Source organism: Nilaparvata lugens, chromosome 8 (genome assembly GCF_014356525.2).
Source record: "Nilaparvata lugens isolate BPH chromosome 8, ASM1435652v1, whole genome shotgun sequence".
NCBI classification, from domain to species: domain Eukaryota; kingdom Metazoa; phylum Arthropoda; class Insecta; order Hemiptera; family Delphacidae; genus Nilaparvata; species Nilaparvata lugens.
In genome coordinates, this window is record NC_052511.1 from 4,192,641 (window position 1) to 4,207,948 (window position 15,308).

At 36.6% G+C, this 15,308-nt stretch overlaps 1 protein-coding gene across 7 annotated transcripts in view; it reads left to right on the plus strand.

Moving 5' to 3' along the window:
- LOC111047608 overlaps nucleotides 1-15,308 on the plus strand; it is a 317,339-nt gene that overhangs the window by 243,656 nt on the left and 58,375 nt on the right. For 4 of the 7 annotated variants that reach the window (XM_039433757.1, XM_039433760.1, XM_039433754.1 and 1 more), the window contains exons 4-5: nucleotides 164-301; nucleotides 7,368-7,482. In XM_039433757.1, the coding sequence (XP_039289691.1) occupies nucleotides 164-301; nucleotides 7,368-7,482 (253 nt within the window). Of the gene's footprint in view, nucleotides 1-163; nucleotides 302-4,061; nucleotides 4,098-7,367; nucleotides 7,483-15,308 lie in introns of all 7 variants that reach the window. The other 3 variants (XM_039433756.1, XM_039433753.1, XM_039433758.1) reach the window with 1 other exon arrangement.

Sequence of the window (15,308 nt, forward strand, 5' to 3'; positions counted from 1 at the left end):
TTTCTGATGTCAGACGAGAGTCGTCTGCAAACAAGGTCTTCCAGATCTACGTAGGGACTGGAGAACAGCTGCTTTCTGTGAAGTGTGACGAAAAATATTACTCATTGGATCACTAAAAATTATATTCTTGATGAATGATCGTTGAATGTCTATTATGTTGCAGAGGTGAGCATCAACGGCTCGTGTTTCTTCAACGAGCAGTGTGAAAACAAGGTGCCTCAGACCGAATGCAAAGATGGCAGATGCATGTGTCGTTTCGAAATGACGCCCACCTATAAAGACAACAAGGTCGAGTGTGCATGTGAGTACATACCACTTTTTATAATCAAATTAAAGCAATTAATTATTATTTATTTATTTATCACATTGTGTACAAATACTTAACATGAGGAAAGGCACAACAGGCTCATGCCCAAAACTGTCCCATTTCAAATTTATAGTATATAATAATATAATAAATTAATAGTACATAATATAGAATTATGAGTACATATTTGTTCCCATGCGTTCAAATGAGATTATTCATACTCGCTGGGCCGTGCTGAGTGGAACCAGTCCAATCAGAGCTCACGAAAATTATATTTTCACTGTGCCGGCCACTTTCACTGTAACTGTGTGTGGGATGGGAATCCAACTTTGGGTACAAGTTTTATCCTTTACGAATTATTATTAAAGGTCATAATCTAATGAAGCATAAATTTCCAATCAACTGAACTGTATTTCATTCCAAACACTGAGAAACCGACAATAGAAGCATCAAACGAAGGAATAACGGCAATATCCAATCCTTACTGAAAGGTTTTACTATTTCATCCAATTTTCCCTCGTCTCTCACCTTGATATATAAATTTCAAATACAAATAATAAGATTTGCAACTCTATTTAAAGTTGCGTACAGATATACGCGCCACGAACATGAGCGATTCACTTTCAATCAGCTGACTATATCTGTATTTTTACAGAAACGGTAAGATACAGATATAAAAAGCTTGATATCAGCTGATTAAAAGTGAATTGCTCATGTTTGCGGCGCGTAAATCTGTAAGCACCTTTAGAAAAACAAAATGTAATTCTGTCTTCTTCTGATAACAAACCCTTCATTAATGTAAGTAAATTCATTAATGTAATCTTGAGATTATCTACTTGAAATAATCCTCATCAATGTGAACCTGAACTTAATTGATTCATTCTATTAATACTAGAGCTAAAGTGAGGTCCACGTTATAATGGCAGTGGAGAAAGATAGGGGAACAACGTTCCCGATACTCTGTCTTCAATGCTTTCTATAGACGGTAGCTGATACAGGTTTATTGATGTAATATTAACTGTTCATTCTCGTTCAAAATAATCAATCATATTTTATCAAGCAAGAAATATTTTTTTCAATGAATGAATTTTCATGATCAAGATTAAATATTTTGTTAATTGTTATTCTACATTGTTGCAAAACAATCTGGCATCAGAGCAAAGCGAGAAAGAGATAGCGCTATCCGGTTTGTTGAATGATTGACAAGGATAACAATACAATTGCTAATTGAACACGGCCATTATAGGTAATTGAGTTAGGTAATGCATAGTTGTTCAAGCAGATTGGAAAAACAATTTCACAAGTTGGATTATTGTAACTGAAGTATCCAAACTCCGCTTTCTTCTCTTAGATCTTAAACAACAGATCCAAGTTAAAACATCGTTAAAAAAATCATTTACACTGTCTCCCATAAAGATAATAAGTTTCTATTACATGTTTCAATGCAACTCAAACAACAGATCCAAGTTAAACCATCGTTTAAAAATCTAGTACAAATTTTGTGAGGTCTCAATGGAACTCAAATAACAGATTCAAATTAAACCATTGTTTAAAAATCTTGTACACTATTTCCTATAACCATAATAAGTTTCTATTACCAGTTACAATGAAAGCATGCTATTCAATTTGCTTGAACAAAAGTACGCTGCTACGGTGTTTTCAATTCCTTTATTATGTTTTAATTAAACAGCTCAAGTCAGGCGGTCCCTTTGTTAGATAGCTTAGCACATTAATCTAATTGGAAATGTTTTCTTTAAGAGCTGTTTGAAGAGAAGAAAAACTGAGTCTTCGAGTCTTCTATAAATAAAGTTACACTGTATGAAGGCGAGACGAGAGACGCTGGTTGTTTTGTTAAGTGGAAAGTTACTATTGTGCTAATAAAAGACCTTCTTAGCAAGTTGAGTTCTGGGTAAAGGATGAAGGAAAATATAATCCTTATATTCCTAAGCTATGGAGGAAATTTGATACAAATTTATTGAATAATTTTAAACAATTCTTCATTCTTTGCTCTTTTTTCGATTCAAAATCTGATCTCCATTTCAAGTCACTCTTCAAAAGAAATCCTTGGCGCTCCCTTCCTCTTTATAATGGCAGTATTTGATTTGCAATGGTATTGCTATCCTTGTCTGTCATTCAACAAATCGGATAGCGCTATCTCTTTCTCGCTTTGCACTGTTGCCAGAGCGTATCTTAACAATGTGGAATTAATAAATAATTAACAAAATATTTCATCTTGATTATGAAAATTCAATCATTGAAAAATATAATTTCTTGCTTGATAAAATTCAATTGATTATTTTAAACGAGAGTGAACAGTTAACCCTAAAGAGACACACCAGGGTGTTTCACACCCCATCGATTTTTTTTCTGTTCTGCAGTTGGCAATATCAAACAGATGGGAATCTTTGCCCAGTTTAAATTAGGTTTGAAGCATTGTCAACTGATCTCCACCATTTCCAGTCAGTAATAGCATTCTACAAGATCACCAGCTCATCTTGTTCTTCGTTTGGGGCGTCTAACACCCCAGAGTGTCTTTTACGTAGGACTTTTATCGAATACTTCTTTACAAAGATTTAATTGTATTGACCACTACGAATGTGGTATGGGATGATGGATCAGATTGGAATAAATGCTATGATTCTCTACAACTTGAGGTTCAAAACAATAAATTGAAGAGACGTGAGTTTTTGAAAAAGTTGTCATTGGCAATGATCAAGCCATTCCTTCAAACCAGATTAGGAGCTCCAACACTTAGGCGAAATATAGGTACTTCTAAAATTAGTATAAATATTGATAAGCAGTGCTTTTACTTTCGATATGCACTAGGAACAAAAATGATTAAGAAATGATGAAGTATGGGCTAAGTACTTTTTTCTCTGTATTTTTCAAAGAAACATGCAAAATTAAATTGGGGTGTTCAACACCCCAGTGTGTCTACTGTGTTAGCATAAAGTAAGTGTGTCTCTGTAGGGTTAATATTACATCAACAAACCTGTATCTGCTACCGTCTATAGAAGGCATTGACAAGACAGAGGTTTGGCAACGTTTTTCTCCACTGCCATTATAACGTGGACCTCACTATAGAACACATTGAGTTTGGCCTATGTTCAGGAACAGTCTTAGCGTGATCAGAATGTTATCTTTACAATAGTTATTGATATCGTTATTCATTTGTAAAGTATCATTACAACTAGAAAGTAGTTACATGTTATTCATCTACGAAGTCATTTGTAAAGTATCTTTATCCATTTGTAGTATTAAAAATCCCATCGAGTGATTCAAAACATTGAAAATCAAATTCTATTCCTTGCCTTACTGTAAACAATCAGTTTACAAAGATGTGAATGCATGTTTATACATTTGATCATTACAACACATTACATCTACAGTCAGGTCCACGTTATAATGCCAGAGGAGAAAGATAGAGTAACATTGTTGCGATTCTCTGCCTTGCCACTGACTCCTATAGAGGATGGGTAAAACCGGCATATCTGATTAACTGTTTGGTCTGGTTCAAAATAATCAATAATATTTCATTCATCAAGAAAATATATATTTTACAACAATAGATTTTCATAATTGAGATTGAATATTTTGTTAACTAATTGACCGAGCGAAGTGAGGTCTAAGATTCAAGTCGATGGTTTTGCATTTCTCTTTATTTTATATGTTTTTATGTTTATATATTTTTATGTTTTTATATGTTTTTATGTTTATTTGTTCATATTTAAGTTTTTATTTTTTGCATTTACAGCGAAACCCGACGATATAGTTTTACAAAATTTGACAGGTATGTTCCTTTTTGAATTTTGCGTCGACGTATATATAAGATTTTTGAAATTTTGCATTTTAAGGATAATACAAAAGGAAAAGGAGCCTCCTTCTAACGCCAATATTACCGTAAAAATCAGACTATAGAATTATTCATCATGAATCAGCTGTCGAGTGGATTATTAATTGCATGCAATAAATTAATATCTCAATGTAACTTGGTAGAAAATCAATCAGCTGTTGTATGGACTAATTGCGTCATTGCATGCAATTTTCATGCACTATTGATTGCATTCAATGAGGCATGCAATTTCTAACTAAAATAACATGGTATTTTCTCTCGACCTTTCTCTGCTTTCAAACCTAGTTTATACGATGCCAATTGGCGAGACAATTGTCCAAGGACAATATTGTCATCACGTGGTTGCCAATTGTCCAAGGCCAGACCAGCTGTGCGAGAAGATGTTTCTATGGGGCTAACTATTGCCACGACAGTCGAAAATAAAATTTTATTTATTTTTTATTTATTGTTGGAAAACGATCTAGCGATGTTGCAGAGGTAGGAAAGGATAGCGCTATCTGATTTGTCGAATGATAGACAAGGATAGCAACATCAATGTTAATCAGATACTATGGTTATAACGTGGACCCCACTATAGAAGTCAATTTCGCTTTAAATTGATTTAATTGGTTTGCTTTATCTATTGGGACTGTTTTACTGCAAATAATGTGTGGATTAATTGAGAATGTGTTCCAGCAACTTATATGTGGAACATATACTGATATTTACATGATTTTTATAGATGGATCTATTAATTGAGAATAAGTTACAGCAACTTATTTTTGATAATACATATTAAACTCATATTAATATGATTTTTATGTGTTGATTTATAGGCCGGGTCCTGTAGCTTTGCCTATCGGCGGAGGGCCATTAGAATACAATACTACCCGTTCAAAAACATCGAACATGTTTGAAAATGTATCTTCCCTTAAGCAACAGATGCTCTTTTGTATCTTCTCAAAAGCAACGTGTTGCATCCGAAGAGATACACAAGTAACTTCAACGTATCTTTCCATACGCAACAGATGCTCTTTTGTATCCTCTCAAAAAGAAAGTGTTGCATCCAAAAAGATACACAAGGAGCTTTAATGCATCTTTCCATAAGCAACAGATGCTCTTTTGTATCTTCTCAAAAGCAACGTGTTGCATCCGAAAAAATACACAAGGAGCTTTTAGGAGTTACATCCTTTCAGCACAGCACAGCCTATCAGCTGACATTCGTTCAACATGCTCTTTCCATTGTGGGTGATACGTTGCAAATCTCTCATTCATGGAGGAGAGAGTGTGTAGGGAGCTTCCTCCATCTAGTGATCTAGGGTCTCTGAAGACTGATGTTTTTGTAAAGCCGTGAATATTAACCCGAGAACCATACCTTGCCTGTATGCTGTTTAAAGTCAAGGACGTTTTGAGTCACAAGTTCATGAATAGAGAACATTTCAAATAAAAATACTAAGAAATTGTCAAAAACCACAGATTTATTGATACTTAGAAAGACCGGTTTTGGTTGTTACACCATTGTCAATCTCTGATAAACTAAAACTAAATACAAGAACAGCAGAATTTATACTAGTGGGCGAGTACTGCTATTGGTCAAGGGCATGAGCGCCTGCCATAGGTCCAGCTTGACAGTCTCCTCCCACTTTACAGTCTCCTCCGTAAAGTGGGAGAAGACTGTCAAGCTGGGCCAATGGCAGGCTCTCATGCCCTTGATCAATAGCAGTACTCGCCTACTAGTATACATTCTGCTGTTCTTGTATTTAGTTTTAGTTTATCAGAGATTGACAATGGTGTATCAACCGAAACAGGTTTTTCTAAGTATCAATAAATCTGTAGTTTTCGACAATTTCTTAGTATTTTTATTTGAAATGTTCTCAATTCATGAACTTGTGACTCAAAACGTCCGTGACTTTGAAAGCATACAGGCAAGGTATGGTTCACGGGTTAATATTCACGGCTTAACAAAAACATCAGTCTTCAGATGGGGTCTCCTCCCACTTTACAGTCTCCTCTGTAAGTGGGAGAAGACTGTCAAGCTGGGCCAATGGCAGGCGCTCATGCCTTCGACCAATAGCAGTACTCGCCTACTAGTATAAATTTCACGGCTTTACAAAAACATCAGTCTTCAGAGACCCCAGATCACTAGATGGAGGAAGCTCCCTACACACTTTCTCCTCCATGAATGAGAGAGTTGCAACGTATCAACAACAATCTAAAGAACTAATGTCAGCTGTGTTGTGCTGAAGGGCATAACAACAAAAAGCTCCTTGTGTATCTTTTCGGATGCAACACGTTGCTTTTGAGAAGATACAAAAGAGCATCTGTTGCTTATGGAAAGATACATTTTCAAAAATGTTCGATGTTTTTGAACGGGTAGTACTTTTATATAATATGAATAATTACCACAATATCAACTTCTCAACTACACAAAAATTGAGGACATGTTACAGCATGTCATGTGTGGATTGATTTATGAATTGAAACTATGAATGGAGAACGTGTTTAAGCAACCTATGAATGGACACATGAATATACTAATATGAGTTTGATTTTATGTTCGGGAGACTGATGGTTTTATGAATGGAGAACGTGTTCAAGCAACTTATGAATGGACACATGAATATACTAATATGAGTTTGATTTTATGTTCGGGAGACTGATGGTTTTATGAATGGAGAATGTGTTCAAGCAACTTATGAATGGATGCATGAATATACTAATATGAATTTGATTTTATGTTGCTGATTTTATGAGACTGATGTTTTTATGAATGGAGAACGTGTTCAAGCAACTTATGAATGAACACATGAATATACTAATATGAATTTGATTTTATGCTCGAGAGACTGATGGTTTTATGAATGGAGAACGTGTTCAAGCAACTTATGAATGGACACATGAATATACTAATATGAATTGATTTTATGCTCGAGAGACTGATGTTTTTATGAATGGAGAATGTGTTCAAGCAACTTATGAATGGATACATGAATATACTAATATGAATTTGATTTTATATTCGAGAGACTGATGGTTTTATGAATGGAGAACGTGAACTTTAACTTATGAATAGACACATGAACTAATATGAATTGATTGTATGTTCGAGAGAATGATGGTTTTATGAATGGAGAACGTGAACTTTAACTTATGAATGGACACATTAATATACTAATATGAATTTGATTTTATGTGTGGATCTATTTATGAATTGAGAATATGTTACAGCAACTTATGTGCCCCCGAAGACCGAGCAATACGTTGACCCAGCCATGATCGGAGTCCTGGTGGGGATGGCTCTCATGTTCATAATCATCTGCGTAGTCCTGCGACTCTTCAGCAAGTGAGTACAAATTATTTCACTAATTGATTGTTTTTTCGCTTGGCTTGCGCTTTCACAACAGAAACTATCCAGACCAGGAGTTGGGGATTTTACAAATATCACCCTGTAACTATGTGTTACATGTAACCTGGTGCTTGAGAATTTTATAAATCCTATCCAGTAACTATGTGTTACATGTAACCTGGTGTTTGAGAGCTTTATAAATTCTATCCAGTAACTATGTGCTACATGTAACCTGGTGCTTGAGAATTTTTGACCGAAGCGAAGCTGAGGTCTTAGTTTCGACTCGATCGGCTTGTGTCTGTTTGTTTGTACCGCAGTTACAGTCGCAGTTATTGCCCGATTTGGATGAAATTCGGTATACAAGTTCTTTGAAACAAGGCGCAGAAACGTATGTGTAACGATTTTTGATAAGACCTCCGGTTTTAATATAAATGGAATATAAATTGTGCCGCTCTAAAATGTGCTGTATTGAATGAATGGTATCGTTGGAATGCTATCGATAGAGGACAAGTTGTCAGCGGTGAACCTTGTCTGAGCCGTTCCAAATCATACTGTATTTATTAATTGAAGAAAACTTCTCACTTGATTGCACCCATTTCTTCTTCCCTTTTCAACAAGATATTTCCCTGTTTCATAGATGAATAGTTTCTAGACCTACCGAACCGGCCGGAGACATCACAGCTTAGCTGTGAGTTAGTTAGCTCTTGTTTTCGTTTCAGTATGAGATCGGAAACCGACTTGTGACCATAAACATTCTGCTTAGGCATAACAAGCCGCCATAACATTGAATCCACTTTTCATGAAAAACATTATTAGCAACCTTCTGTCATTGTCACCAACAAACCCATCTTATTTAGAATCATTTTCCGTCTCACTATCGTCTGTGAGACGATTCATCGTCTAAATTGCCTACTGCATATTCCATTTTTCTGTCAGTTGACCAATTTCTTATAATTAATTAATAGAAAATTTGTAATATTGTAAATATGTGCACGATATTAAGGTACCTTCTTGAGAGACATTTTTAAGTCCGGTGTCCCTGGAACAATGTCTTTGGCACTTTCAATGGAGAAAATAATAGATGACATGGATAAATCTTCACAATATACTGTACTTTCTTAATGGCCCTTCTCATTAGTTTGAAAATTGTAGGCTATTCATGAGCGAGGTCTACTGTTCGCAGAACTACTAGTATTAATCCTATCCAATAACTATGTGTTACATGAAACCTGATGCTTGAAAATTTTATAAATCCTATCCAGTAACTATGGGGTACATGTAACCTGGTGCTTAGGGTATGATCACATTTGACGCACTTATATGCAAGTGCACGCGAGATCAAGCATGACCACGCGTGTACATGAGAAACAAAATCTGGAAAGAGCCATAGGAACATTCACACTGAAGCATGCACTTGCTCTGTTGGCGTTCAGTGTAAGCAGCGAAAGACAAGTCAAAACGTGTTTTTATATCTTTCTGAAGCATGGCGTTCAGTTTGACCAGCGACAGACTTCTATGGCTCTCTCCAGATTTATTTATCATCTGCACGCTTGGTCATGCATGGCCTCGCGTGCACTTGCACATACGTGCATCCAATGTGATCATACCCTTACATCAACCTGCAGCTAGGAATCATACAAATTTCACCCAGTAACTATGAGGTACATGTAACATGGTGATAGGCTACATCAAGTCATTGAGGTGCAATATGTAGGAATGAGGAAATTGATTAGATACAGTATGTTCTTCATTCCCTTAAATCAATAATTTCTACTGGGGAATGAATTGTAGGAATTGGAGAATTGCGGGATCACATAGGCCCACTTTATTTGAAAATTTGTACTAGTATGTCAGTAAGGTATTATTTGAAAGAAAGAGAAAATCAGGGAAGTGAGTGAAATACTCAATTTCATTGATTTAGGCCTAATAATTTGTACTATAGTCCGTGCAAACCTTAGTTTGCAGCACGGGGCTTTATGGCCAATGTTATTTCAATATATAACAATGGGAGCACACTGTTGCCGTTTTTATCCTGGAAGGCCTACGCTCCCTTTTTCGCTCTTTCTCTCACACAATTATTTGCTTACAGGCTCTCTGATTTCTGAAAATCTGGTGGCACTGAACTCCATGAGAACAATGCTGCAAGGTTATTACGAACTATAGTATGTCATTAGGGTATTTGTAGGAATAAGAAAATTAGGGAAATTTTTTCTTATTTTACATCTTTATTGCCCATAAAAACAAAATACAAAATAAAAACTTACAAAAGAAATATTCTAGATTATAATATTATGCTATTTTACAAATAAATTAAAATTACATGGCACCACCCAGCAAGGGCAAAACCCTGACCGCTGAGTGAGAGTATCAGCTGTTTAGACAATATAAAAATTGATTTACCAATAATCAAAGGTACAAAAAATCGAAGTTAACAATAAATTACTAGTAATTATAATATTTGACTGATGTCGAAGAAAAATTTTTGTATCACCCACTTATTTATCTGTTCCATCCTCTGTCTACCCCTATAGAAAGAGATTCTGACAATGCATTTGGCATGATATTTATTATTTTTGAGCTAAGATACTTCAATTGTCTTCGCACTATTGTCAAATCTGAATAGTTAATATTATAAATGTTATAAGATGTAACTCTCAGGTTATACATAGATTATTCACTGTAATTCATCCTTTCATGCATAGTAGAGAAGTTTCTTTATATAAATTTGACGTACTGTCATCACTTTAAATTCGGCAAATGTTTCATTACTAGAAAAAGCCCTTGGCTTATTAAGAATTGCTTTTATTATCATTTTTTGAAATGTAAAAATTTTATTCATGAAAACATCATACGCTCCTCCCCATACCACTAACCCATATTGCAGCACCGATTGAACATAGGCAAAGTAAAGGTCCCTAAGTAATTTGATGTCTAAAGGTGCGTACAGACTGTCGCTCTGCTCCGCAACCGAACGTCACTCCAGCAGAGCGATTGATGATCGACCGGGGTCCAAGAGTGGTTCGACCGTGGAACGCGAGAAGATCTAACATCTTCCGTAACGTTCATGATGGGTGCGTGGGCGGTGCGACTGTGGTTTGATGGTGGTACGAGAGCGTTACGAGGGCGGTACGAGGGAGGAGCGTGCTCGGTGCGGGTTGGAAGCACGAATATGTGTACGCAGCTTAATATTTTACGGACTTTATAAAAGATAAAGGAAATAAATTTTAAGCGTTTACAAATATATTCTATATGAGGCTCCCACTTAAGGTTACAATCAACCATGATGCCCAGATACTTTATAGATTTTTCATTTTTTAGAAATAAAATAATATCATTCTCTTGATTCAGTAATTTGTACTGGTATGTCTGTGAAGTATAATCTGAAGGAATCAAATGAAGATATAGGTTCCCTCCTGTGAAATCTCCAATTTAGAACACTTTCAATCCAACTTAAAAACATAGAACACAATCGATGACCCATAGGTGAAGCAGCCTTCAGACAAGAACAATAGAAGCTTAAACTAGCTGCTGTGGGAACTCGGAATTGAAAACACCCGGTACTCGAATGTACATGACTTTTCCAATTCCGTGTTCCCGCCGTAGCTAGTGGAAGCTACTATTGTAACTGTGTACAGGCTGATTTATCCTCTCTACCTGCTTTCCGTGAATGCTATAGTGAGGTCCACGTTATAATGGCAGTGAGGAAAGATAGGAGAACAACGTTGCCGAACCTCTGTCTTGTCAATGCCTTCTATAGACGGTAGCTGATACAGGTTTATTGATGTAATATTAACTGTTCATTCTTGTTTGAAATAATCAATTATATTTTATTAAGCAAGAAATTTATTTTTGAATAATTCCATGATAGAGATTGAATATTTTGCTAATTAATAATCAATTCTACATTTTCAAAGACATGAGCAAAGTGAGAAAGAAAGCACTATCCGCTTTATTATATTTTAATAATATTTTTTAATAATTTCGTAATAATGTATTTTCATAATTGAGCTGAAATATTTTGTTAATTAATTATTAAATCTACATTGTTAAAAAGCGATCTTGCAACACAGCAAAGTGAGAAAGAGATAGTGCTAACCGCTTTGTTGAATGATAGACAAGGATAGCAATAAATAATACCATTGCTAAACAAACACTGCCATTATAACGTGGACCTCACTATAGTTCGAGTATCATTTCAATATAATTATTTATTTTTATTCGTACATTCTATTTACTTATTTGTGAATACAATATATTACAGATCTTATGAATATGATTGGGGAATAACAATAGGCTTGGCCCAGAACTATTTATCCCCAAATTTTGATAATGAATATCATGTCCAAAAAAACATAGGTTATGTTTCTACTGTTGATAGAATTAGAAAATGATTGTCGATCGGAAGAATTTCTAATCGTCAGGACACTTCCAAATTTTTGAATCTCGAACATGGATATACGTCTAAAGCTGCGTACAGATATACGCGCCTCCAACCCGCTCCGCGCACGCCCCGCCTTCGTTCCGCCATCGCTCCGCCCGCGCTCTGCAGTCGCACCGATCATGAACGTTACGGGAGATGTTAGGTCTTCTCGAGTTCCACTCTTGCTCCCCGGTCGATCATCAATCGATCTGCTCGAGTGACGTTTGGTTGCGGAGCAGAGCAAAAGTCTGTACGCACCTTTAGCTTGTCCTAAAATTAACATTACCGTATCCTTTTTTTAATAAATTTTCAAATAAAATAGCTTCTCATTCACAAAAACATAATACAAATTTATGAAATTCATTTAAACATTTAACAGTGAATACTCTCCACAAAGACTTGAGTCTGTGAGTGGAGAGTGAGTTCTCTAAAGTTGATTGAGATTATGTTCTCATGTTTTGCATCAATATAATTCTTTCCTCGTCATGATAGAACTCACAGTGATGTTAATAATTATTGTGGTTCACTTCCAGAGAAGGAAGTGTGTTTAGTTGTTAGTTGGGACGTACTCTTCATTTAATTGTGGTGCAGTATATGTTTTATAAAGGTGCGTACAGATATACGCGCCTCCAACACGCTCCGCAATCGCTCCACGCACGCTCCGCACTTGCTCCGCGATCGCTCCGATCATAAACGTTACAGGAGATGTTAGCTCTTCTCGCGTTCCACTCTTGCTCACCGGTCGATCATCAATCGATCTGCTCGAGTGACGTTCGATTGCGGAGCAGAGCGAAAGTCTGTACGCAACTTAAGACCCGACGCATTCACGTCAAGTATTCTAGAAGGTACAGTTGATGGACAAAGGGGTCGTGGGAGACCCTGGCTACAGTATTTAAGACAAATGACGAAGGATCTGGGTGCTATGAGCTATGCACAATGGAAGAGAGTAGCAATGGACAGATTTGGATGGAAGGCTGCCAACCAATCAAACGATTGAGCTGAAAGAAGAAGATATGTTTTATCGGATCATGAGTATCGGACGTGGAATTATGAAATTCGCTTTTCGACTCGAATATCATGCATAATGTCATAAGGATAATGACATTATATTATTAGCATAATGCATATCATAAGCATAACGTTTGTTTCATTGCTGCAGGTAATTAATGTTGATACATTCATCGACTGTTTAATGAACAGCCTTGCTCTGGCATTGAATCATATGCCCAAAACAATCATCAACTGATCAGGATAATTGAAAATAGAACAGAAAAATCTCTAAATTACAGTATATATCATAAGCATTATGATAGGAATATCAGGGGAATATATTCCTCATAGGAATATCTCTGAATGACAGTATATTATAAGCATAAGGAATATCATAAGCGTAATTTTGGTTTCATTTTGTTTTATCAGTAACAAGAGATCGCAGAGAAAAGCAAGTAGAAAAAGAATACAGGCTGAGCAAAAAGATGAGAAAGAGAAGATGTGACTTGTGATGAGAAGGTGCGACAGAGAGGTGTGAACTGTGGAGAGAGAGAGAGTGACCGATAGAGAATTGAATTTAATAATTGCCTTTAAAGTGAGGAAGAGAAAGTGATAGTTGGATAGATAGATAATACACTTTAAAACGTTACACTTTAAAACATTACAAGTGAAGTGGGCAAAGTTGAGGCGATACCAGCCCCTCTTCCACTCAACCCACAAAGAGAGAGATCAGAAAAGAGGGAGAGAGACAGAAAGAAAGGAAGAGAGAAAATTATATAGATAGAGAGATAGATGTACCTTTACTCTTATACTTTAAAACATTTCAAGTGATGTGGGCCAAGTTGAGGCAATAAGAGCCTCCTCTTCCTCTCAATTCACAAAAAGAGATGAAGCAAGAGAGAGTTAGAGAAAGATAGAAAGAAAATAAGAGAGAAAATTTGATAAATATTGAGAGGGAGAAATAAAAATAAGAGGGAGATTGATAAATACCTTTATTTTCACACTTTTAACCATTACAAGTGAAGTGTGATGTGGGCAAAGTTGAGGCATCAAGAGCCCCCTCTCTTACTTAACTCACAAAGAAAGAGAGAGGCAGTGAGAGAGATAGAGAGTGAGTAAGTGAGAGAGAGAGAGACAGAGATAGAGAGAAGCGATCGAGGAGGCTGTGGTCTAATAACAGCGACGTCCGGATACAGCAATAGGGAATCGAGATGACAGCGACCCCAAATCGATTCGGGAAACCATTTCACCTGATAGCACCCCGAAATTGCGCCCCCACCCATTGAACCCCAAAACTTATTCCCGGGGAAAAGGGGGCTTCTTACAGCCAGCGTGTACCCCCCGCAGGTTGCAGGGGGGCTCAGATTTGGAGACACACGGAGCCACTGAGAACTTTCGTCGTGTGTGTGTGTATGTGTGCGTGTGTGGATATGTTACAAGTTCAAGGTATTTGAAGCATCTCTCAGTATATATGTTTTATATATATCAAGGCTTAGTATATATTATAGGTATATGGGTGACAGTATAGGTGTTTCACAGCTGTGAGGCATCATCTCTTTAAGTTCACACACACACACACACACACACACACACACACACACACAAACCGTGTGAAACTTTGTCACTTCTCACAAACTAGCTTCGAAGCCTCTAACTCCAAAATCAGCCCACATTAGTTGTACGTGTATGTGTTTGTGATACTCATAATATATATCATTAGATATGAAGAAATAAATATAAATAAATCCAATTACCCTTTAAAAATATATATATACTAGCCGTCAGGCTCGCTTCGCTCGCCATATCAGTCTAGCCAGGGGGCAGAGCCCCTGGACCCCCGACTGGGTCGTCCAAGATTGAGATCAGCAGGCTCGCTTCGCTCGCCTGCATTTTTCATTTGAGCATTTTTATCATATGTTAGGACGACCCAGTCGGGGGTCCAGACTAAACGTCTGGCTAAACGGATATGGCGAGCGAAGCGAGACGGCTAGTAATATAATATTCCCAGGAATAGCTCTGATTGAAGTAGCAGTGCCCAATCAATTTTTCCGCGATAAATGCATTTCAATCTTCAACTTGGCGCCAACCTAACATAGTCAACTCAACTTAATGCCAACCTGACACAATTATTAATTTAGTTACCAGTTAACAACTGTTTCGAAGAGGTACTCTCTCTTCTATATTAACATATGGTATGGCTTTTTTCAATTATAATTAAGAGAATAAGAAGAATATAAATGCTAAAAGACGAACTTTAAACCCTTAAAAACCACCCTTGGAGTTAAAATATTGCCAAAAGATTTCTTAGTGCATCTCTAAAGGGCCAACTGAACCACATTTGAACGTTTTTGGTCCGGTAGATTTTTAGTTCTGCGAGTGAGTGAGTTAGTGAGTGAGTCAGTCAGTCAGTCAG